Source organism: Bombus pascuorum, chromosome 7 (genome assembly GCF_905332965.1).
Source record: "Bombus pascuorum chromosome 7, iyBomPasc1.1, whole genome shotgun sequence".
NCBI classification, from domain to species: Eukaryota; Metazoa; Arthropoda; class Insecta; order Hymenoptera; family Apidae; genus Bombus; species Bombus pascuorum.
In genome coordinates, this window is record NC_083494.1 from 14,862,175 (window position 1) to 14,888,322 (window position 26,148).

The following is a 26,148-nucleotide window of genomic DNA, read 5'->3' on the forward strand; positions in this document are numbered from 1 at the left end:
AGAGAAAGAGAGACAAAAGATCTGTCCGTATCATTGTTCTCGAAATAACGATTCGATTAATTCCACGCAAACGGATTCTTTGTTTCTTGCCGTGCAACATGCTTCGTGCGCTTCTTGTCGCACAGACCAGTTTCCAGGCTTTCATGCTACTAAACCGTACGGAGCTTAATATACTTGCTCCTTATTAATCGGTATTGTAAACGCTATAATAAATAATATTTATTGCACGATGATACGACGTTAAGTGGTACGATAATATAGCGAATATAGCCACTGTAATGTTCCAGAGTATATGATATATGCAAAGTATATTGCTCGTTATAACGCTTAACGCGTAACACAAATGTTCGCGTGCCATTTCTCTAATTGTATTTATAAAAGTACAAATTTGCATGAATATGTACGCGGTCTATCTATTACAAGTTCGCCCATAATTTTCTTGCGCTTCGGATGTAAAAAGTGTGGCCGCATTAAACGCCAATATTTCACCGTGAAATCCCTCGGGCAAGCAATCTACGCTAATAATTGGCAAATACGGCGCCTAATTCCCAATAGCGGTCAAGAGCCACATATTTCAGACCGGTGTGACGCGAAGTATTAGCGAATCGTCTCACGGTCCATACTTCATCGAAGGACGCTTAACGTCTGCATGCCGAGAACGCTTGAGGCAGCGTGAACTTGCGATATTATCGGTGAACGCGACCGCTTCGCAGCCAGGCGAAATGTGGTCACGTCGGCATGTTTCGTCGCTACCGCGTTCGACAAGTTACCTCGTATCCTTGATCGACAGTTTCGAGCGAGGATCGAAGCAGCCCCGAAGCATTGCCTCTTCGTTTCCTTCCAACTGACCTAAATTCGTTAAGATTACTCGTTACGTTGTTACGAGCTGATGGAACAACGATTCCAGAAATTTTACCTACTCTTCGGCAGTGGAACTTGAGATTGGTTTAAGTGGTTCCTGACAAACGTTGGTTCTTCGTTTCTTCGCGTTTTCTTCCTTTCTTCCTATTCGCTTCCGGTGAATTGTTCGCAGGCGAAGCTTTTTCGTTCTCTACAGCTGCCTTTTTCACCTTTGATCGCAATTTACGACATTGTCAAACGTATTATTATATGATTTATTTTGTTGATTCTTTACGCGTTTTTTCTGATTAATAAATTCTCGAATTAAAGCTCCTGGCCTTTTTCTGGATCTATTTTTTTTTTTTTATTTTTGTTGCACGATTATCGTATAATATTACGTATTCTAAGATCATTATATCATCAGATAATTTAATCCTGATCGTCTCCTTCGTGTGTTCCAACTACTAATTTCTATTTTTATGTGATTTTATAGACGTGGCAATGTTGTGCAAAATAATTTGTCGGATATAAATATGATGGTGCCGCTTAGCTGTCCTGTTTTCTCTCTTATCTGTGCCTGTCTCGTCCTATTGTAAGATGCAGAGGTAGAGAATGCAAACTAGCGCACTGCGTTTGAATATGTTTTTCAGAGCAGAAGAAATGGCAAAGAAAGATCGACGAAAGAAACGTTGAAGGGGTGTTTCAAATACACACGCTCGTATATACATATATACGTATGTAAAGCATTGAAACGGTATATAACTATAATTCTAAAGCAGGATTGAGTCGAAAAGAATAAAAATGGCTGAGCTGTCGGCCAACATAATTTACAACGGGAAAAATACATTCCGGAAATATTATAAAATTATACCGAAGAAGTTTAAAAACCTTGTCGTATTAATAATCGAGCAATTATTATTTAAACAACGATGAATAACAAGGACGATTTTACGACGTTCGAGAAAAGATCCATCGATTCATCTTCACCGCCAAATCTCTCGATAAATAATCCCATTTTCAATCTGAAACTCGACACTTTTCTCCTTACACTTTTCCTCGTTCACCGCAAACTTTCGTCGTAGTGTCTCCTCGCGATCTCAGCTAAATTCCCTCGTGAATTTTTCCCCATCCAAGCTTCCACGATCCGGCAACATCCAACTGAATTCCCTGTTCGGTTAGCCGTAGGGCCCAGAACAGTAACGAATAGCCAATTTCCGTGGCGGGAATAACGCCCCATTTGTGCGGCCAACTCTATCTTCACTTACGCGTCATTGGAAGTAGATCAGCCTAGACGACGATGCCTTGAACATTGAACGACATCGACTTCGAATAGCAAAAGACCCATTGAAAGTGGTATCTCGTGTACAAGTGTTGATGCAAGTATTCGAACGCATATCGCAGAAAATTTTCATGCACACGCTGTATCGCGTTGTGTAAAGTATTTTGAAATTTCATTAGTGTTAGGATGAGAAACGAGACGACTATGTTGATATATATGGAACCAATTTGAAAATGTACGTGGGAGATTGGAAGGTGCTTATTGCAAACATGTATTTGGTAAAGAATTAGTAAATAATTTGCAGTTTTTCGGGAATTCATTTTACGCATCGTTTGGGAAACTAATTCTCCTAACTTGTAAAAAACAATCAGGTCGTTTAGTGTAATTTTAAAAATATTACAATGTTTCGAAGGGCGTGTGCTCAGGTTTGTTCGTTGCTGTGTGTAGTAGGTTCCATCTAATTTAACAGTAATCACGATAACCAAGCTTCGTTATAGCGCTAATGAAATTTCAAAATATTTGCTATAGCATAACGTATCTGTGAAAGGTTGCCATAAATGTTTAAATATTTTAGTCAGTCGCTGTTTATTACCGTTTAGAAGAATTCGTATAGGAGAAGAATTTCTTTTTCAGAAGAGCGATTTAATTATTAAACTGTCATTTGGTAGACCGTAAGAAACCTCGTAAAACTAGCCAATCTTCTCCTGACAACGTACAACTAGCGATACGCTTAAATATCAATTAGAAATCAAAAGGAATCGTGTTCGAGCCTCTTTAAATTAAATGGAATAAAAATTTTCCATCGCGTAATAAAATTATCTCCATAAAACTGGCGAATCTCTCAGACGAGAAGCACGAAGAAATCTTCGATGAACTTTTCTGAGAAAGGAGCTTCTGCCGATCCGAGGCAGCTTTATCAACTCGAATCGCGACTACGTCGACAGGGGTATCGGTTCGTGAAACCGTGTTCGATCCGAGATATCAACGGCGCAGCCAATCTCCACGTGGAATACGAAAAAACGTACGTGACGCGAGAATGAGAAATATTCCACGGCCCTCGTAAATCTGCCGCGTTTCCCGCTGCTCCTTCCGACGGGTACCCCGAAGGGAGCCACGGAAAGCATCCGTAAATCGGAATCGCGATCCCGTGCACTCTCACGCCTGGAGAATATTTTCCAGTTGGATGCAGTTCGCCGCGGTGACAGTTGTTTCTCGAAGGAAACTGCGATCGACCAGGCGATCTGCCGAGCGTGAAGTATCGTTTGATATTTTATCTCGCAACGTGACTGAGAAAACTTCTGTATTTACGGTGATATCGACGCTTCCAGGTCGTTTTACAATTTTATTCGAATGTATTTCAGGTTCGTGTTAAGGTGGTACGAGGTCGAGTCGAGTTTGATGTTGCTTTAGGTTTGTAGGTGTCGCGCCATTTGCCTACAAACTATTTCTTTCTTCCTTTGTGCAAGGTTTATGGTTATCGGAGGCTTCCTTTTCTCGTAGAAGAGCATTTTCGAAGATTGAAATTCGATGTTCCGTATTAATGGTTCAAAAGTAAGACGTAAAATGGTAGAATCGGTGCTTGGTTTGTACTTTAACCAGTGCAATCGTATTGTACGATATTCTAACTTCGCGTTTCCATACATCGAACATTGACGTGGTGTAGAAATATGGGTGTGGAATTCGCAGCATACGATACTATCGTAACCTTACCCGTGTCGAAAGCTGCACCGATGTAATTGTTGCTGTTGCTGATGATGTTGGAGCGAGTGTTGAGGCGTCGACCTTGGCGTTCCCATAGGAGTAGGGCTTCCGGGGCTGGCGATGCCCTCCAAACCTCTGGATAACTTGAGCATTTCGGCGCCAAAGGCGTGAAGCGCGAACATCGCCGACGGCGGCGGTTCGCTTTCCGGAAGCCAGAGTTCGTGGGTGTCCAGCGTTGTCAGCTCGGTGTCCGTCGATGTGCCGGAAGTGTGCTGCGGCGTACCGCCGCTTCCGGCCGAGCTTTTACTCAACAGGAACCGCTTCCAGGTCCCTCGTCTGTCTAAACCTACGGATGCAAAGAAAAGCCGGTTAATCAGAACTTTTTTTCTGCCCCAATGTATGACATGTAGATGTCTACGACTTTGTAAATCTTTATTTATTTAACAAGTATACGAAAAATAAGATTTCTTTATCGAGGATGACGATGATGTCGAGTTGGATGCTGATTGTGTGCTTGGATAACGCGATATCAACGAAGGAATTGTTCAGTGGGGTCGATTTAGCTTCTAAAGGACTCGTATACGTTTCGTGGCAGAAGGATCGTCGACTGTTATGGCGTAAACTCGGCGAAAATTAAGAGATGAGAGAATAAGAGGTAAAATAAGAGATCAGAAACTACAGTCGTCTAGTTTCGTTTCTGAATCGGTTGATTTATGCTCGCGACTGCACCGCCTCTTTTGTATCCCGTGTCCTCGTGTCTGTATCGATTAATTCGGTCTGAACGATTATTCGGAAGCGTCCTTTTTAGCATACCGTGTCACGTCCGTAACTTGTGCATAATGGGCCACGATTTGCATGCCCTCGCGTACGTCGAAATTTCTTATCGTTGTCAACGAATGGGCGGCGCTGGATGCCGAAGGAGGCGAAAAGGAGCACCGTGCTTTCGATTGGCGAAGAAAAATGTCGCGCGAGTTGCGCCAAACGACTGATCGACGGGGCTAAACGATCGTTTTTAATCCTTCGTCCATTTTCAACGCTGATGGAAGAGGCGGTTCGCTCTTCCCAGAGATAAATGTGACGCGCTCTCGTAAAAAGGGGTTAAGATGGAAAAAAATCGATTTTGACGTTTTCGCGTCTCCTTTTTCTTTTCTTTTATCGGCCAAAGTGTATGTTCTTTGCAACGAGATCAACCCCAGTTTCCTCGAATAATTATTGAATACTTTGCAATTGAAGATTGGAATTACACGTCAATAACGAAAGCGGACAATCGTTCGTTGTATTTATTAAAGTTACGAAACGTCTTTAGAAAGTCTCTTTCTTCGTTTCGTCTTAACGTGTTTCTCGTTTTCACGTCAATCAAAAAGTATATTAATATATCGGCTGACTCGATATACGATGTTTCGAAACTGATGTATCGATCGTTCTTTTTTGGTACTGAAACACAGCATTCATTTGGCTCGAAAATACCAGTGTCACCCACTACATATTTCAAAGCCAGATTTGTAATTTATTTCGTCCGATATAACCACGAATGTAGGATTCCCGGAGCTCGAAACGGTGCAACGTGGAGCAGGGATTGACAGTTAATTTCCTTCTTTCGATTCGGAAAAACAGTTGGTATGCATTTTAAAGCAAAACGTTGCTGCAGAAATATTATCTAAGGGAAGAAATAAGTTATCTGGCTTTGCACACGAATATTTGAAAACCGTACTCCTCTTCGTTTTTCTAATCTAACCTACGTACCTACATTTTATATTAAATTAGAAAACATTTTACATTGATCAACGTTTTCAGTAAACGTAATATTATATTGTAAGCTTTGCAACTAATTACAACCTTCTTTCTCGCGATCGAAAAGAAAAGAATTCCAGTTACACAGAGGAGACATTAAAGTCAGCTGCTGAATTAAACTTTGTTAAACTTGAAACCAGATTTGATTAAAGTAAATTAAACTCTAAATTAAAAACCGGCAACCATTTCTGTAGTTATCCTACAATCAAATTAAATTCTGTATATAGATGCTTAACTATTCTAAAACCTGACGAAAGTATTATAGATTCACTAGAAGGAATCTAGAGCGGCCTGATTTCTGACAGTTCTTAAAACGGCGCCTTTTGTTTCACCGACACTTTTGGCGCACGTTGCAAAACACGAAGGATCAATTTGCAAGTGAAATCGGCCGATGCAAATGTTTCAGTCGAAAGAGGCGTCGTTTTGCGTCCCAATTTGCGTCACATAACCTCACGAAAGTTTTTCCAGCGTTCTTTGCAATTTTCTAGATTTTGCTCAACAACGACAGAAATCTCTCCTTTTTCCCCTAGAAAAATTGTCAATCTCCGGACTACTGTAACTTCGTGGGATAAAAAAAAGCCTACAACAAGTCTACCTGAGCTGATTCTAAAGGGTGCAGCCTCTATTTTTGTATCTCTAAACTAAATCTTTCAAAGATCTTTCCACGCTATAGCGGAATAAGCGACAAATTAAAGTTGCCTTTCGTTTTTGAAATTGTACGAATTCAGGCTCTACGAAATTTAACGAGGCTCTTTTGAAATTCGTTTTAAAATGACCTTGCAAGAGGAACTTTCTCTTGTCGCAGTGAAAAAAGTTAAAAATACCTAGAATTTCAAATACCCCAACGTACGAAAATATTAATATACGGAGAAGATATTAAATAGGACGTTTTAACGAAAGAAAGCAGCGTGTAGCTAACACGTAAATTCCCCAGACATTCCCTACAGACTTCATGCTGATAATTAGCGCGTCCCCTCGACAAACGATTTTTCTCACGAGCTCGTACCATTTTTTTTCCGTGACAGCGGAATCTCACTTTGGATGGCTCGAGGTAAGGGAAAGGGTTTAATTTCTTTCACGAAGGAAGCTGCGCCGTCGAACAAAGAGGCCGGCCAATCTATAGAACTCTTAATCGCAATCTCCGCCGAATCGCGCCAAGGCAAAGGCTGGGAAACGTTGCCGGATTACACCGAAATTCTCTGTAATACCCTCTCTCGGCAAGCTCTCCGACAGACACGAACGACACGGAGGCTATTCGCGTTTACGTTCCGTTCGATTCCCTCTGGCTTTGATTAAAAATCGCCCCTTCGCCACGAAAATGTTGTTATCGGTTCCGACTTTGATCCGAGATCAGACGAAATCGGCTAGGATTTTATCGTCTTTTTCCTCGTGATTCTCTTATTTCATTTTCATTTTCTTCTTCTTCCTCTCCATTCCACCTCTTTTTTCCTTTTCTTTTTTTTTTTTCTTGTCTTTTTGTATGCGAGTGTATGGTCGTGAATAGAATAGAAGCTTGGCTAACATCGATTGACAGAATGGTCGATTATTGGGAGCACTGATTACTGGAAAATTGTAGGATGATTCGTCGTAATAGAAATCGACAGACAAGAATTTTTAGCATTTAGTTTTAATTTAATCGTAGCTCGCAAGTGAAATATCGTCGCGTAATTCTCATGTAGGTCGAGGAAATTCTTTACTCGTGAAACTAAGATCTTTGTTATTTACTATCGCCCTGTACAACTTGTATTGTAGCGGAGAATCTAAAACGATTGTTAAGCTTCCAAGTTTTCCGTCGATAAGATATCTTCTACGTCGGATTTCAACGCGACTTTTTTTATCTCCTTTTCTGTTCTTTTTTTCAATTTCGTTTTAAAATTTCGCTGTAAAAGCAGCGCGATAACTCGCTTTGTTAAGTTCAGACCCGGAGTAAGGGCGATAAAAAGTGTGGAGTACGCGAGACAATGCTCGAAAGTAAGTTTGACATTTCATTCTTTCGTTGAAACGCGAGGAAAAACTTCTTGTTTGTCGGGCATAATTCTGGCACGTGGACGAGCAAAATGGAAATGATGTCTGGCGTCAGAGATGGAGGAAAATGGTTAATAATATTTGATCAGGGAAACGTGGGGGGATGATTCATGACGCAATGCCAACGCTATAGATAGAACGAACTCGTAATAATGACAAAGGATGCGTGGAAATTTTATATTGTTGCGTGACTCTCATAAAACAAATTGCAATATCTCCTGTGTTATTTTAGTACTTTTATTGTTACTGGATTATTTCCCATATTTCCTCCTATTTGCTTTTAAATACTATGTTTTATCTTTTGTTTATACGTGTGAATACAATTTATTAATAGCAATTAAAACGACAAACAGACTGTTTAAATGTCAGAGTATAAACCTTCGATTTTCTATCTTTCGTTTCTATTGTCACGTACCACTGGACGATACTTTGGTCGAAGATTATAGCTTTGTAGAAGCTGTCTGATTTTTTAACGTTAGAGATTCGTCGACGCGCGAACGTGCCGAACGTTGACGCGTTCCCTTCGAAACGATGAAATATCGTCGACGTAACTTTCTGTCTTTTTACGCTTACGTTTATTCGTTTGCAGTGGGGCGAACTGCGGAATTCAACGTGCTCCGATTTCACGATTTTGCAAATTTTTACACGCGTTAGATGGCAAACAGCAAGAAAAGCAAAGCTCGACGGTATTGCTGACAGCTTGGTAATTTAGATTTACATTGAAAATACATCCGTACGATACAGCGAAGCATAGCTTTTATTCGACAAATTGAAATATTTATTTTATTGGATTTTTATCGAATCTGTCCGACAAGTGAAATGTTAGTTCGGTAAACTTAGCTCGTAAATATCAATATGCAGCATAAATATCATCTTGCTGTGTGTCGTATTAATTCGTACTTTATATTTCCCGTATTTCTCCTATTAATTCACCTTTCCCGTATTTACTATGTTAACTCATATTTTTATAGTACAGCCACGTTACAGCGATGCAAATAGGAACTTTGACTGTTTGAATTAACAATTTCAAAATGGTATCCTTTAGCTTCATAATTATCAAGTTTCAGCTTCGATCTCTATCGCAAAATATGTTTTCGTAGCTTTAAATTCTTCTTATAGTAATAAATAAAGACTTACGTTAATAAATACGAGAAACTATCTTACGAAAAGTAGTAGGAAATTGATGTGCATCTCTCGAATCCTCAGCTCGTACTCGATACATCTATGACATGTTAATACAACATTTTTGTCTTGTTCTTGTACGTTTTGATATCGAACAAGTCGTTTAATCGCTCCACTGTCAATTTTATTAATTTTCTATTAATTCTCAAACGATATTAATTTTCATTGCACTCGTAACATATGTTTAAAGAAATTGAAGAATTCGCAAAGTTTGTTTTTCTTTTTCATTTCTTTTCTCCTTTCTTTTTTTTTTTTTTTTTTTTTTTAAGTAACTTTCCAATCTCGAAACTTCATAATATGAAATCTAATACTTTGCTTTACTTCATCGTTCGCTTGCTCGAACCGAACTTGCCAAGATACACGAACTTTCTCTTTTAATACCGACATTATAGAAGCACTTCACATTCCATTGCTTTACTGCTCGTTCGAAGAATTTCCAGAGGCTTTTGTAAATAACAGGACAGAAAAGAGTTACATAAACTTTCCTCCTACGAATTACTTCTTCTCCGGTAGATCGATTCGATAGTTCCATTTGAAAATCGATAACCTCCAGCCAGTTGGCCAACTTCTTCGAAATACATAATCGGTTAACCATAAGCAACAGGCAGTCACGTAGAAACTTCTGGTCTTTTACAAGCATTAAAACTTCTTTCTTGGCCGTAGCTCAATCTGTTTTCTCCACTCTCGAAACAAATAATTGCACGGGTTCCCGTTTTTGCGAATAACGCGTTTATTATACGCAAAACCTTTGTAAACTTCTACGTACAGAAAAATATTGGAATTTTAGACGCTTGGAAGTTAAAGGGGACGAACTTTCCAACAACCTGTCAAAGCACCGTGATACTGGATCTCGCTTATCGTCTTATCTTTGATCTTACAGTTCGCTTAGTATACTTCGGAATAAGTAATTCAACTCAAACGTTTCTTAATCAATCTTTATTTTTTTTTTACATCGTCAGGACCTTTTTTATTTTCGAGCGAATACATCATCGAAAGACTTGAATTAATTTTATGTTTATTAAAAAGCATCGAACGAAATTTATATTCGAAGCATATCATTTTTGTCTCTTTCCACATCTTTTCGAAGCTCTCCCATATTAAGAGCGTAGGATCGTTCGTAGTGGATATTTGAAATAATTTTTACCACAATTTAGATAACTTGGATGATAGAAAATTGAACGTCCTTCGCAAATTGATATTTATTTCTTCGCATGTAGATAACCGCGTGATAATAACAAAATTTTGACGTCTTCATCGAATCCCTGTCACTGTACGTATAACGTAAACGAAATACGATAGAGAATCGTACGACGTGTAAAAAGATAGGCAGATGGGGAGGGAATCATAGTACCCAGGAATGACGAGAAATTTAGAAATTAAAAAGACACAAAGGAGACAGTAAATGAATCGGTTTACGGATATGAGCGGAGTGCGTTGAAACGGGTGTCGTGGAATAATGGAATCGCGAATGTAGTGGGTCAGTGTACCTGATAATACACTAACCTCCCGAGGGTGGGCCCTGCGGGCCACCCAGCCATCCGGAGGACCAACCTGCAGTTCCTCCTATATTCTGTTGCTGCTTCGCCAACAGTCTGACTGTCAAAGCGTACGTAAGCAACATCACGCCCAGTGGTATGTAAAAGCAGATTATGCTGCCGATCAACTTGTACAGAGGATCCGGTATTTGACACGCGCCGTTCACCAGCACGGAGTCGTCTTCCTGAAACATCGGTATACAGGATTATGCACTTAGTGTCGCGACATTTTACCTTTAACTTTATCTTCGAATTTAACTTTATCCATGTTGAATTCGCGAAAAATCCATTTTCTATGGTGTCTTTTTTTTTTTGATAAAGAGAAGTTGGACATTAGCTGTTTAGTTATTTATTTATTTTTGTATATTATCGTATTATATATGGAAAACGGCGCTGAGGATGTTTCTACGCGTTTCGTGGTATCTATTACGGATCTAAGGATTATTTGGAACCCTGCAAATCTTTTCGTTACCGTTGTGTTACTCCGAGATTTTTTAAGTACCTGGAATGTCGTAAACATCGTCGCAATTCCATTTGCAACTAACACACGGTGCTAGCAACGGGCGTCTCGATTTATGTTCGCGTTACGTTGAACCGTGTAATCCACGAATTTCCAAATTTCTCGTCGAAATGCCCGTGAGCCCGATCAAAGGACAGCCACGTTTCCATTTCGCCGTAGATTCGCAACAAATACATTCCTCGCAATCTACTCGCTCGTGACGAGATTCGCATCAATATACGGCGAATAGATTCCTCACAGTCTACTCGCTCGTGACGAGATTCGGCCCGATTCGGAATGAATAGATTCCTCGCGACCTAACAGCTCCATCCAAACCACGCAATTACGTCAAAAACAACCTTGAAACTGTATGATCGATGGATCTCGCGAATGCATTATCTCAACGAACCATACATCATCTCTCATCCGGTATATAAATCAGTTAATGGAGAGCTTTGTTATTTTTGTTGCAGAACACCGGAGCAATGTCCCAGTGTAGTTTCGTTGCTGGCGGAAAGCTACAATCCTCACGTGAGATACGGCGCAGCGATGGCCTTGGGAATAGCGTGCGCTGGCACAGGCTTGAAGGAGGCCATAGCTCTGTTGGATCCTATGACGAATGATTCGGTGAACTTTGTTCGTCAGGGTGCTCTGATCGCGTCTGCGATGATCTTGATCCAGCAAACCGAGGCGACGTGTGCTCGCGTCAAAGATTTCAGAGCGTTGTACGCGAAGGTCGTCGTGGACAAACACGAGGACGTAATGGCAAAGTTCGGCGCTATCTTGGCCCAGGGTATCATCGACGCTGGTGAGTTAACTTTTGAAACGACGTTCATTCTCTTTCGTACGTTTTTACCATCTTAGATCGCGGATGTTCGTGCAAATTCAGATTTTTATGGACGCAATTGGAGAAACGAAACGCGAGCAGAGATTTGTTCTGAGTATTAGATACCATAGCGAGAATTATAATACATCTTCGTAGGTCTTCGCGTTTTTAAATTTCCCACAGGCGCAAAGATATCCGCGGTCTACTTAAATTTCGATCTCATCTCTGTTTCACAACGACTTCGAATCGTTTTTGAACTTGAAAGCGCAACGTACAAATGGGCACGCAATATGAGAGAATTGATAAAATATCCAAAGTATAGTGCTTTTTATGATGACGGGTAGGTAACGCAATGTTCTATCGAGATTCTAATTGCTTAATGATGCTGTGAAAATTATGAATTTGCGTAGAAGTGGTGCGCAGTGTACGTATCGTGTAGACAAGGACTCGGTCCGATTTTTCCCAAACTTGAGAGATAGGGAGATACAATTCGGTGAAGAATGAGCCGATGAAAGGGCTAGGGTGAAATTGGACGATACTCGATAAGTCTTCTTAGCACGGAAATATAATACAGATGGGCGATCAAAGGTTCTTATTACGAAGCTTGTCCTTTCGTCGACGGGAAATAGCGAAATCGAAACTTCTCCGTTTATCGTTGTAGCGTTGGTTGTTGCGACGTTGTTTGAGGGATAAGTTGCAAGCTGATCGCTTCCTTTTGAAGTGTCTGATACGTTCGATGTGTCTGGATGATCGCGGATTTGTTTTACCGCAGTCCAGGTTATTTTTCAGTTCCGATGCTTTCGATATCGTCGAACAACCGAGTTACGAGTCTCTTTGTAACGCGAAGAAATAGTTTTTTGGTAATGGAAGGTCTCAAGCAGAACATTATTCGAAAGAAATATTGCGAGTCTTTTATAACGTAATGCAGAAATTTATTAAAATTTACGATACGGGGCGACTTTCCTCTTAAAACGTGAAATGTAAGTGGCAATTTTACGTATTGGACTTCGACCAACGTGTTTTTTTACAATAGCGCACCTTCGTACAAACGTGAAACAAAGGCTATGAAATTTTGCGGTGTTTATCTCAACAGAACAAAATGGATCGACAAAATAATATAAAACAAAAAACGTTGTGCGTCTATTATTTCCTCATAAAACGAAGGAAACTTTTCGGACAACCTAATAATTTATAAAGAGAATTAGTTAGCGTATCGTGGTACACAATGGAAGGAGAAAGAAGATTCAAGTTGTACGAGTTACGTGTAACAATTGCGCATTGTTATTGCAAATGTATTATTGCCACTAAAAGTCTAAGTATATGCGAAACGGATTCTCAATCTCTATTTTAAACAATAATAGAGCGAAATAGTTCAACTAGGGAATTACACTTGAAGAAGTTGGGTCATAAATTCGATCGAGGCAGGCGAACTAATTAACTTGTCCACCGTGTTTCCCCTGCAAATGTGTAATTTATCGTCTGCAGGTAAGGCAATATCAATTATTTAAACATCTTTTAATTGCTTAGTAATGGAATGCGAACGTTCGTAATGAATTTATGAGAGGTTTAAAGGCTGCAAAAGTGCACAGAATGTACACACTGTACGAAAGGCCCGCTATTTATTGCATTAGATCGTAACATATTAAACGTGCAATCTTGAACACGTCCGTATCCACCACGTAAGACGTAGAATATAAATTGAATTGAAAAATTCTGAAATTAAGCGATCTATTTTCTAGTCACTTTATAACTCAACGATATCGTAAGATAACATTCTAAATCGCGTGATGAAACCGAGATGGTATTAAACGTGTTAGTTTATGAAAAAGACGAGTGATAAAATTATAATAGTCAGTGTATATTAAAATCACTTCGAGTACAAGTACAGAGATAGTGTATGTCGGTTGTAATCGTCGCTCTAAACACTCTCCCACCTAAAGAACATGTTCGTTTATTTATATCGACCAGTGAACTTAGAAAAAGTTCAAATGTGGTTCCTTTTGACGATTACTCATAACGGCGATAATGTTTTTGTCCGGAGTTCGTTTATTCTTGAAGCTCGCGAATGAAAACAACGTTGACACTCCAAGGCACAACAATATGGGTCACTGCCTACGCTACAAAACGATTCGATATCTTTTGCAGAAGAAAAAGTTTGAAAAACTGCCGCGACAAAGTTGAATATCTCGAGCGTTACGATACATTTATTTATTTATTAAAATTTTTGGCTAGGCCCCATTTCTTCGATGCTCATAATAATATGAATTTGCATATTCAATATTCGCTTGTACGTAAGAATGATAATGGTTCCAGGTGGCCGAAACGTGACGGTATCGCTGCAATCAAGAACAGGTCACACGAACATGCTGGCAGTGGTCGGTGCATTAGTATTCACGCAGTATTGGTATTGGTTCCCATTGGCCCATTGTTTGGCTCTGGCCTTTACTCCGACCTGTATAATCGCTCTGAACGCTCAACTAAAGATGCCAAAGCTGGAAATTCGTTCGAATGCCAGGCCAAGCGTCTATGCCTATCCCGCGCCGCTCGAAGAGAAGAAACGCGAGGAAAGGGAGAAGATCACGACCGCCGTCCTCAGCATCGCTGCCAGAGCTCGTAGACGCGAATCCGAGAGGCGTGCTCGCGATTCTCACGAAAAAATGGAAGTGGTGAGTTTGAACAATTTTCTCGAATATTTCGTCCTTCAGTCTTCGAGCGATTGTCGTATTGTCAACATTGATCGGGTTCGTTGAGTCACGAGCGAGAGGTTGAAAGAGGGGATCACAAGTGGGAAAATTTTGCAGTCGAGAAATTAGTGGACAAAACTAAACTTAAATATTAAAGTGCTACTTAAAATATTAAAATACGTAAGATATATTATATGTATTTTGAAAGGCTTAAAGTTCTGGATAAATAAAACTCTCGTACATGCTTTCCGGTGCTTATCTGGTTTTTAAAAAACGATGCACTTGTATCCCACTTCTCCACTAAGCCCTCAAACAGTCTCGCAGATATCTTTGATAAATCTCAGAACTCTTCACAATTTTCCTTCCTCTCGTCTCGCTTATGCCATGTTACCTCCGCTCCTTGCACGATTTTCTTTCCAGATAATCGTAACTGATTATCTCTCCGGGTCATCCGTTTTCCTAGAGCGAAGACCAATCTCTTAACGCACTGACTCGCCGCAAAGCCAGATAAACGATGCTTCCACAGGCTGGAATTGCCTGCTTCTTTTTTTATTTTCATCGTTTAATGTTTAATCGCAGGATCCGCCAGAGACTGCGAAGGAGACTATCGAGGCGGCAGCCAAGGAGAAAGAAGAGAAGAAGAAAGAGAAGGAGCCAGCGAAGGAAATGAAAGAAGCGAAGGAAAAGGTCGAGAAGAAGGGCAAGGACGAGAGTGAGAAGACGACAGAGAAGGAAAAGAAGGAAGCTGAGCCTAATTTCGAGGTCCTTCAGAATCCGGCTCGCGTGCTGAGACAGCAGCTGAAGGTGATACAGTTGGTAGAGGGTAGTCATTACGCGCCTGTCAAGGACATTCAGATCGGCGGCATCGTCATGGTGAAACACATTCAATCGGATACCGAAGAGGAACTCGTGGAACCAGTAGCCGGTAAGTCGATACGTTTTAAAGAAATTGTTGCTCTGCGATGACATCGAAAATGGCCATTATGTTTTCGAGAAAATCGTTTTATCACGACATTTTTTCTGTCTTTATATATAAATTAAGTTACGTATTAGGGAAAAGTAATTAAAGAAGGATTTGAACGAAGAATACATTTATTCCGTCGCTCCTGTTGCAACGTATCGAAAATGTAGCAAAATGGAAATTATTTCGAGAGGATGAAATGAAATTAATTGAAGTCTAACGATACACATTCGTAAAATACCAATTTAAACGTATTTATTGTTTATCACGAGTAACAACAGATACAACGATGAACATAAGAATAAGTATGACGTAACGAATGTTTGACATAATTGTCCAAGAGTTGGACAATTCGATCGACGAGTTAACTCATCTTCCACGGTTATCAGATTATACGTTGTTATACTTTGAAAATTACATTTTTCCTTCGTTCACATTCTCGCTGACATAGTTCTAAGTTAGGAGACTCTTCCCTCTTCTGTTCCTCGGAAGAAAATTTTCCACCGATAAATGTCAAGAAACCTTCACACGAAACAGGCAAAACCAATTTCAATATTTGTCTCGTGAATAAGAACTTTGTAAAATCCAAAAGGTAGATATTTTGCCTACAAAATGTCTCGCACAGTTTTCCAACGATCAGAACTGAGAAACTCGTTCCTGGAATTTCTTAATCGACAGATGAGCTTTCCAAAAGTTAAACTCATCAACTATATTTTTTGCGTCTCCAATTTTCTTTGCTTGTAAAAATTATCACAGAAAGTCAATTACCGTCTTGTCGTTAGTTGTCCGTAGCGCTCGCCGAACTGATTCGCTTTTCAGAAAAGAACTTATCGTCGCTTTAGGTTCGATTATGGTCGTTATGTTTCAGCTTATGGCCCTCATCCGGAAGAAGAGCAAGAAGCGGAACCTCCAGAGCCATTCGAATATACCGAAGATTAAATGGCGTGTGGCAGAAATTCTTCCTGTGGCTCCATCGACGCAACACGGGTCATTCGTTCACGCTACGCACTGTAGTTCACTGTTGATAGAAGCAACACGGGAAAAATACTATGGCCATTTCCTCTCCATTTTATGTAACATCTACGGCGACACCTCCTATCTCTTATTTTTGTATAGTTAATTTTATCATCGTTAAGCAGCAAATTCTTGACATCGTGTTTAGTATATACGGTTTACAACTACTGTTTCATTCGAGTTTTAATAAATATATTATTTGGTCTAACCGCATATACGTGTATGTGTTATTAATCCAAAGCTCGTACTCGTTTTAATATGACCGAAAATTGCGGAAAAATGCGCGTACGAGAGATATTCTGTGGATAGTTGTATAAATTTTCAGTCAGAGATTTTGTTCGTTCGCGCGTTAACTTCGTGCTAAATTTCCATAGTTTTTTAAGTAAATGTATTGCAAAGTTCAAAGCAACTTTTTGAAAAATCTCGGAATTTTTTTCACTCTCGTTATATGGATAGAGGATTGAAAGCTGAGGATTTAACTTTACATAGATTCTTTTTGCAGCTAGTTTTACGTTGTACGCAATTCTTGACACGCAGGTTTTACGTTTAGCAAACATCTACAGGACTTTTTTAATTATTTTAGTACATACAAAGGATCTACGATACGTTTTAAGAAATAAACGAAGATAATTTTAATAATTCACCTCGTAATTAATAATGAAACGAAATTAACGATTAATAAAAGAAAGTTTCCGATGAATAATTTCTACCGTAACAATATTTTAACAATTTCTTAAAGTAAAGGATTAAAAGGTAAGTAGATTTTACAAAATTTTCACGTAATACTCCCATTACTTATTCTATCTTTATTCCACGTATTATCTTCTCTGTTGTTCATCGTAGACTTTTTTCAATAATCTCTCTTAAAATGGCATTTCGATATGATATTTTCCGGCTTTTCTGCCGACTTATCTTCCAACGTAATATCATGACTCTTGAGTTCGACAAATCAACATTTACATAAGCTTCTTCAAGCGGTGAATTTATATTTTCAGCAGCTGTTACGATACGCTTTCAAAGTCGAAACTCATAAAAAAGTTACGCCAGTATCCCGTTGATTCATGACGTCGAATAATGAAGTTCTAACAACTTTATTTTAAATCTTCTAAATATTCAACAGCCGTGCATTGTATTGAATTTTTTCCTCTCCTTTAACCAGCTTATATTAATCAAATATCTGGCAAAATTTCGAATACGATTAAACTTTCTGCAAATAAAATTTCATATGCACGAAAGTAATATGTATGATGATATACGCTATATTGCATTTGCCATTATACCATCTAGATTATTTTCTTCTCAAGGTTACATATCCCCAAGTTAACGATTCTGGTGCACGATTTTTAGCGCGAACCTTGCCAGCTAAATTAATACGGAAGAAATAGTTAAACAGCGAAGAATAAATTAAAGATAGTGCTGCATTTCTCGAATTTTACTTCGTTGATCCAAATATTTGTTTGTCGCGTGACTGCATTCCAAGAACTTACGCTTTCGAGCATAGCACACGTATATACACATACAACAGCAATTTTCTATAAAGATAGCAGAATCCTAAGTTGACCTTTTTCGAACTAGTCCTACGTTCTACAGAATACATAATACGTACTGGTCTGATCGTTTGGTCGATACTGTATTTCATTATACGAGCCAGAAGCCACATCGAACAACTCCATAAATCGAAACACTGCGATAAATGAGCTTATAGAAAAGAGCGATTCGTTTCTTGAAAATGGATTTATTAATCGTTTACCTAATTAATAAATTAGAAGAATTAATAAAAGAAAATGGAATTGATCAATTTAGATAATACGCGCGTTAATACGTTAAAGTGGACAGATGTTGTAATATCGTTCTAATTACAGTACCAATTGCATTAATTCTGACATACTTCGTACAGTAATTTAAATAGATGTTCCGATGACTTCACGGAAAAACGAGAAACGAGATTGGTATCCGGAACGATTGATCGGATCACGCGTGATTTCTTTCTAAAAAAAAAAAACATCGCGATTCATCTATCCGCCCCTTTATCGATATTCTTCTCTTCGACGAGATATTGGCGTGTCGTATAGAGCGATTGACGAATACCTTCATCCGTAACCTCCATCCAAAGCGATCGACTCAACGTTCATCGAACAGTCGGGAAACGAGCGAACATGCCGTTTGAATTCGTGACTCCGGGGAGCTCTAAACGAGGGTTAGTATCTGCGAGGAAAGAGGCGTGTTTTCGTGGAATAAAAGAGCTCGCTTCATTGTCAGTCACTGATGACAAGACACTGGTCAATCAAACTGCTGGAACCAGTGTTTATACGCGGTTCCGTGGATCTTCGTTTATCGACGCGCGGTGGTAATTCATTAAATGAGATAATGGGAGGTGAAATAAGATTTATAATTTGGGTTGGCAACTAGGTGATTGCAGATTATTGACAAAATCCGCAATAGAATACAGAGAAGAAAATGTGGCTTGTAGTTTCATTCTTTACTTATCCTATTCGTTTCCTTATCGAGTTTTTATTAAAATTTGATGAAGAAACTTTTCGAACGATCATGAAAAATACAGTTAAGTATAGAGGAAAGCGATAAATGATATATCTCGATGCTTGAATTAAATTGACAAGATCAGAACAGGTTCAATTGAACTTTTGTAAAAGTTGGATAAAAGATATTAGTAAATAGATAATATTTATAGCGTATATAGCAGGCCATTTCAAAATGTGTAGTACTGTATATTTTATGGAATATGTTATTATTTTAAAAAATTGAACGTTGATTGAAAGATCTCTTTTCATTTATAATATCAAGCTTGTTTACCTATAACCTTTTACTACGTACACGGAAAATGATAGTCTCGATCTCGTCCTATTCTATTTCTCTTTTGTCCTTGCTATTATGAAATTCACTATATCCATCGGTACATTTCCAACAAATTTTTTATCAAATATCGATGAAATTTGATACGCAATCACTGGATTCATTTCACTTCTATCTAAATTGTTTTACCGTCAACGAATCCGAGTCTATTAAAAACAGAGGGTACAATAATATCAATTTCTATAATAGAACGAAAAAGATTTGAACGTTTTGCACACAGTATTTCATTTCATATAGGAAATGAATTTTGAAATGGATAAATTTTTATTTTCTAACGCTTTTTGTAATTCTTAACTGGGTCAGACAAATTATAACTATCCTTTCGATTGTTGCTTTTCTGTTTTTAACGAATTTTTTTTTTTTTTTTTTTTTTTGTTTGAATTTGCGGTACATTCCGAATATACGTACATTTGCAAAAGTTAAAATTTGCTATTGTACGTTTACATTTACAAATTTTTACATTAGCAAAGCTTACATTTCCTGTCGTACTTAGATTTATAAAAATTGAAAATTAAAATTAACGCTACAGCTCTTTTACAGTAGTTAATTTTCAATTTCATGGTTGAATTTTTTCGAATTCTTTTAAATAATATAACAGCCAGTTAACAGGGCGATAGATCAAAGTTGTCACTCGACCCAAAATCTGCAATAAATATTCTATAACATTTTAATTTTTGTTTTCAAACATGAAACGTGAAAAGAACGCAAGAATTTCAAATTAATGTTTAAAAGAACATCGGTGAAAGGTATCTCTGAAGAACTTTTCCAACTTTCCACCAACGACATCGTAAATAAATCATTACGATAAATTGGGCGTGAAATGAGGTTTCCTTTACAATCGAATTCCCGCGATTTTTCACTACGCAATTTTTGCCCTTTAGTCTTGTGACATGCAGAGTGCGCTGCATGCGGTGATTGCGAACGTACGCGATTCGAATGCGCGGGTATTAAATGATCTTTTCGCATTTCACCGTGTCGTACAAAGTGATTTTGCTTTTGAAAATATCTTACCACGAAATAGTAACGTTAAATAAACTAAATACTTTAAATTTCCCCGCTTAAAAATGATGTGCGCGTAATGTGTATACCGCGATTCAAGTGTAAACACAGTGGGTGCCATATTGAAGAATTTCGCGCGTTTTGCTGTGTCAAAATACTATTTATTAATTTAAATATTCGATGTACACAAACGTATTACGATGAATCTTTGATTATTCGAGTTAATGTTATTTCAGAATGATCAGATAATCTCTGTGTGATGGTCAGGTTTGAAAAATCGTACGATTTATTACGTATCGATGTGTAATTTATTACGTATTGTTATGTTTGTGTGTTTCAATTATCTTCTCGTCTCGCAGCGTACTTTCTCAATGTTTTTGAGTTGCTAACATGCATCGCGCTTCCTTTAAAGTTTTCTAGAGTAAGGTTAACCTGATCTTGTGTTTCGTTCATATCATATCAATATTATTTACTCTGTTAAATATTTTTGGATTCTCATTGGTCCTTTCAGAAAGATGTCCTCACAATGCATTACCTAACCTTCTAGTTAATCATATCGAATATTCTACCATTTTTAATGCAATCTTATATATTATTCAAACCCGTTAAAATTTTCATTTCGAAACGTGTCGTTAACATAGTGTTTGTGCACAACGCTACAGTGATCTGAATTTCCATTATCGTGTGACAGGATTAACGTAATCGAATGTTCCAGCAACGGGTGTTTGGATAATCGAGGATCCGCTTCACTAATATTTGGTAAGTTTGTAATTGTTTGGTTATGTGTTATATATGACATAAGTACAACTTACTTTGTAGTTTCAAGAATTAATTTCTACCGAATGAATCCTTATATTATACAATATTACTCTCTAATTTCTTCGGTTTCTACAAAAATGAAATATATTATATATGCTTACGAAATATACTATATATTGTATCGATCTAGTATGGAATGTCGACTATTCGAGATAACGAAAGGATAATATATCTCTGGTATTCGATAAAGCAGTTAGGTGGGTTGTAATATGAAATTAATATTGTTAGTCTCATACTTCCTATAAATAAGTGTTTAAATAGCTCGTTCGAGGAAATAGAAAGAAATATATGATAATACAAAGCAATTGCGAAAGTTTCTGTACCTCAACGATCAAAAGATTATATAAATAATTTTCTTCGCTTTGATAGATTCTTCGTTAAAAAATTTTCTGAAAAAAAGTAGAATTCTGAGTTAACGTTTCCTTGAAATTGTTGAATTTGATGAAACAGGTAGCGGGAAAGAAATTAAAGTTTAATATTATGCACGTATAGAATAAAAATATAATTTATTAATAGAGTCGATCTAAATGTTGCACACTTAACATTTAGAGAAGCCTACATACATTATCGATGAAAATCGACGTGATAATTCACGCGATATAAATATTAATACACATAAAACGAATTTGAATTTTATAAAGTTTTTTCCCGCGATACTCGATGCATTCTAAATACCTGCATTTGCATTATAATACAAAATTCTTTCCTCCTAATTTTCTTGCTCGAGGCAAAACTTTCAAGGAAACAGATACTACGGGCAAAATTTGGAATACAGTTTTTCCCAATAAAATTCATCGCGCCTGGAAACATTCCGCCGCTTAAAACAACGCCTTCAAATACAAACCATCGATTATTAATTTTACGCGCGGCGTGTTGGCGCCAATTTCGTGCATGCTACGCGTGTCGAGGGAAACGCGCGAATTACCATTCGGAATTCGAATTTCCATAGACGAAACACGGACCGAAATTCATCGTTTCTGCAGCCACAGTCTTGTATTTGACTATGATATGGTTCACGATGTTAACGTTCGAGGATGCAACGGCGCAAATTATCTAATGTTAGACTGTCTGTGAACGTTTTTTCGTACGTTGTCCGCGTGTATCGAATTTCTTCGGTTCGCGTGAGAATATCCCACGTGTTCAACAAGAAACACTCGCCTTCTTTAGTCGCGTGCATCGCAAAAATACTATTTCTCTCGCTGCGGAACACACTTTTATCGTTTTCGATGTTTTCTCCTTGCGGGAATTACAAAGCCGCGAAGATTGATGACTGTTGGAACGATCGAGATGAAATCATCGAGGATTCGAGATTTAATTGCGTGAAAATTGTTTCTTTTTTTTTATAAGCTGTGATCTTTTTTTCTGATTTAGAGGAAATATTCCGAACACGTTGTAGTTCATTTGTGTAAAATTCAGTATCAACTTTTACGTAAATTCTTGCTGAAACGTTAGTGAGAAAATATTTTCGTTCGAAACGTGGAATGGAAACGCAACGAGGTGGAAATGTAAACCACTAGAAAGATAATAAGTTTATTAGTTAAATATCTCGATTATAGTTAATAAAACGTTCGTACATCGCAATGGAAAAAGAACATTTTTTAGAAATTTCATTTGTTATAATTTTCATATCTGGTTAAGTTAAAATGCTACGTCGTTCTCATTCCTTTTTCCTCCGAGCATTTTCCACGTATTCTGCATCTTGAACGACCTATTCAAAATTGTCATAGAATAAAATCACATACAGACTTTAGAAATATCAAGTTCGTAAGGTATTTCCAATTTTGCTTAAAATTGCGCGTACAATAAACTAAAATAAAATAAACTGAAATATAATTAGTTTTTAATAATTTATTAAAGTAACAGAGACGAGAGTAATTAGGGAAACGATATTTTAAATTTCATATCTGTTTACTTGAATTTCAAATATTACGAAAGATATAGAAGTTTCCAACCAAGTTTCATCAGTTATATCGTAAACGTGGATTTCGAAAGTTTTTCCCAGTTTGCAGAAATACGAATGCTCAACGCTGCATACATAAGTATGTACGTCGATTCTGAATCCAATTTACACTTCTGCCTTTCTTGCTGCTCTCTCAACAACATTTCTTATTAAAAGACGTTTCTGCATTCATGGCATAGAATTTTTATTCCTACCGAGAGATACCGATAAGAAATGGCGAAAACAATCCTGTGAAGTAGCAGATGCTCTCGCAAATTGTTTGCAGTTTCGAATTAAGTCGAAGGAACTGCTGGAACAGCAAACGCAAGCAGCGTTTACTTAAGACGAACTAGAAACTTTACCGAAATCAATGAATTTAAGAATAAATCGATGAAAGTTTTTCCAACAATTTCCTAAATGAATAACTTACGAATGTTCTTGAATATTCGACTGATAATAAACAGAAGTATAGCAATCACCTATGATCCATCGCCGGTATCGGTCGAATGTTAAAATAAAAAAAGAATCAATACAAATTTTTATTAGTAAAAAATGTTTATTAAATGTTGTGTGATCGTAAATTTCCCAAAAAAAGAAAAAATCACGTTTTGCTTCTGCGGTTTTCATTCGCATAAATACCTGCACCGCACGCGAAAGAGTCGCGTGAAACGTGTCGTCGCTTCGTTAAAACAAACGACATTCAACCGTAAACGATGAGCATCGGGTGTCCATGGTGCGTTTGGGAATTAATATTGTTCGAATCGCGTTTTAATCCCAGTCGGGTTAATTGGAAGCGCGTTGGTGTGTTCGGTTGTTAGGCCAGTGTGCCACGTTCCCGCACAGAAACCGTGTTACATATTTCAGCGAGTTTAATGAGTACACGAGGAGAATAGGAATTAATAGGGCGGAACGGGATAACTTTTCTTGCTGTTGAAAATTACAGCTGTTTGCGAGACTCTCCATGAGCCGCCAGCCGAGTGCTTTTTGACAGACAAACCCGTAAGCTCGACGAATATATCGCTTCGGTTGTCGTCGATTCGTGCGTTTCTTTTTTAGCGAATAAAAAACATACCTTGCGATGATGTTTGAAAAAATAGAAATTTTTATTCGAAAATTGTACAGGTTTGTTGGGTCGTATATATATATATATATATATACACGTGGCGGATAAAAGAAAATATAAAATCGAATAATCAAATAAGAACGATCTATTGGGTTGGCAACTAAGTGATTGCGGATTTTGTCATTAGGTGATATTGACAAAATCAGCAATCACTTAGTTGCCAACCCAGTAGATCGTTCTTATTTGATTATTTGTTTGGTTTGTTGACAGTTGACAGGTTTGTTGGGTCGTATATATATATATACACGTGGCGGATAAAAGAAAATATAAAATCGAATAATCAAATAAGAACGATCTATTGGGTTGGCAACTAAGTGATTGCTGATTTTGTCAATATCACCTAATGACAAAATCCGCAATCATTTAGTTGCCAACCCAGTAGATCGTTCTTATTTGATTATTTGTTTGGTTTGTTGACAGTTGACAGGTTTGTTGGGTCGTATATATATATATACACGTGGCGGATAAAAGAAAATATAAAATCGAATAATCAAATAAGAACGATCTATTGGATTGGCAACTAAGCGATTGCGGATTTTGTCATTAGGTGATATTGACGAAATCAGCAATCACTTAGTTGCCAACCCAATATTAACAGATTCAGCAACAATGTCAGATCTTAGCCGCAGAATTGAATTGTGCGATGCTTTGTTAATGCTATAAAGAGCAGCTCGATCGAAATGACTTACTAATAGAGTGGCGACAATTAGAAATTTAAGACATGGGTGAATCTAGGTCAGAGTTATAACGAAGAGTTAGATCAAAACGAAGTACTAATAAATTCATGGCAATTAGCCCGTTTTGATTCCAGTTAGCGATTCTGAATTTCTGATGAGTCTTTGCGCGGTACATAGCAGAGTTTTACATATTAAAGCTAATGGTACGCGATTTTGGCATAGATGAGTTGTACAATAAAATACCATTGGATATCGGTTTAAAACACTAGAGAAGAAAAAAATTGGATTCGAAAGAATTAGAGATTTGCGGCTCTCACAGACCAGAAAAATATGATTTAAGAAATATAACGCCCAAATAAATTGCATTTACCAATTTTCAAATATATATACCGCCGCTGGAATATTATTAATTTACAGCTAAAAATAACAAGAAAGATAATTCGTTCATTTAGTTATGAAGTGTTTTCTATCAGATTCTATATACGTTTTATTTCCATAATATCGTATTTTTGTAATCGCATGAAAGTACCAGCAAATGATACGAAATTCAATACAATTCGATCAAATTAATAAACGCAACAAGAAACGCGGTGGTGTACAAATGCATTTTGTAGCCACTGTACGTTCACAATTCCGTGATATCAACCTCGAATACTTGAACTCTCGTTCATTAAGACTCGATGAAATTATTGTTGCCACCCGGTTAAACCGTCTTTAGGACGAAGACTTTCCGAAGAAGACACTGGCGATCTCATAAAAGATTTCAAGTTCGCCGAACTGGAAAATTAAATCGCAGATAAGACATTTTATGACGAAGGTTGTCGCAGTTAAGACTGTGGTGTTTCCGCGAGTATTTCAGTCGATCGAGTTTCCCATTGGATCGAGAATAGAACGATTCGATCATTCGGAATGTTTCTCACAGTCTCGTTACAATTATCCAGTTTCATTTGACATTTATCATATTTTGTATTTTTGCAGGCGATAAAAATAGAAAGAAAAAAAAAATGAAAATGTAACGCGAAATGTCGCAAATACGTTGAACCAACCCACGCGAATTATATTTTATTAAAAAGCTGCACGTTTATCGTTGTACTGGCGAGGCACGAAATTTGCAGAACGAGATTTCGTAACTAGGTGAATTGGAACTACACCGATGACAGTGGCTTGGATTCCGTAAAAATGCAAATATGAAATTCCGTGAAACATTGGCAGGGAGTTTTGACCTGGAAAATTCAACGACCCAATTTATCATTTGAATTTTCCCACGGAAGGCGTCAGGATTTGGATGTGGAAAATTATCCGCATTTCATTGTCTGCTTCCTTGTTTGTCTACCGTTTTCGTGTTATTTCGTTGTTTGCTTGAAATTTTCAAGAATTTATTGC

At 37.8% G+C, this 26,148-nt stretch overlaps 2 protein-coding genes across 2 annotated transcripts in view; one reads left to right on the top strand and one right to left on the bottom strand.

Annotated features, from left to right (window-relative positions):
• LOC132909292 (26S proteasome non-ATPase regulatory subunit 1) overlaps nt 1–16,550 on the top strand; it is an 88,738-nt gene extending 72,188 nt beyond the window's left edge. The window contains exons 11-14 of the mRNA XM_060964047.1: nt 11,326–11,660; nt 13,992–14,344; nt 14,942–15,287; nt 16,192–16,550. Coding sequence (XP_060820030.1) covers nt 11,326–11,660; nt 13,992–14,344; nt 14,942–15,287; nt 16,192–16,262 — 1,105 coding nt within the window. The 3' untranslated portion in view covers nt 16,263–16,550. The remainder of the gene's footprint in view (nt 1–11,325; nt 11,661–13,991; nt 14,345–14,941; nt 15,288–16,191) is intronic.
• The window catches only part of LOC132909295 (5-hydroxytryptamine receptor 1A), a 130,084-nt gene that overhangs the window by 7,330 nt on the left and 96,606 nt on the right, over nt 1–26,148 (bottom strand). The window contains exons 4-5 of the mRNA XM_060964051.1: nt 10,322–10,538; nt 3,830–4,166 (exon numbers count right to left, since the gene is read on the bottom strand). Coding sequence (XP_060820034.1) covers nt 3,830–4,166; nt 10,322–10,538 — 554 coding nt within the window. The remainder of the gene's footprint in view (nt 1–3,829; nt 4,167–10,321; nt 10,539–26,148) is intronic.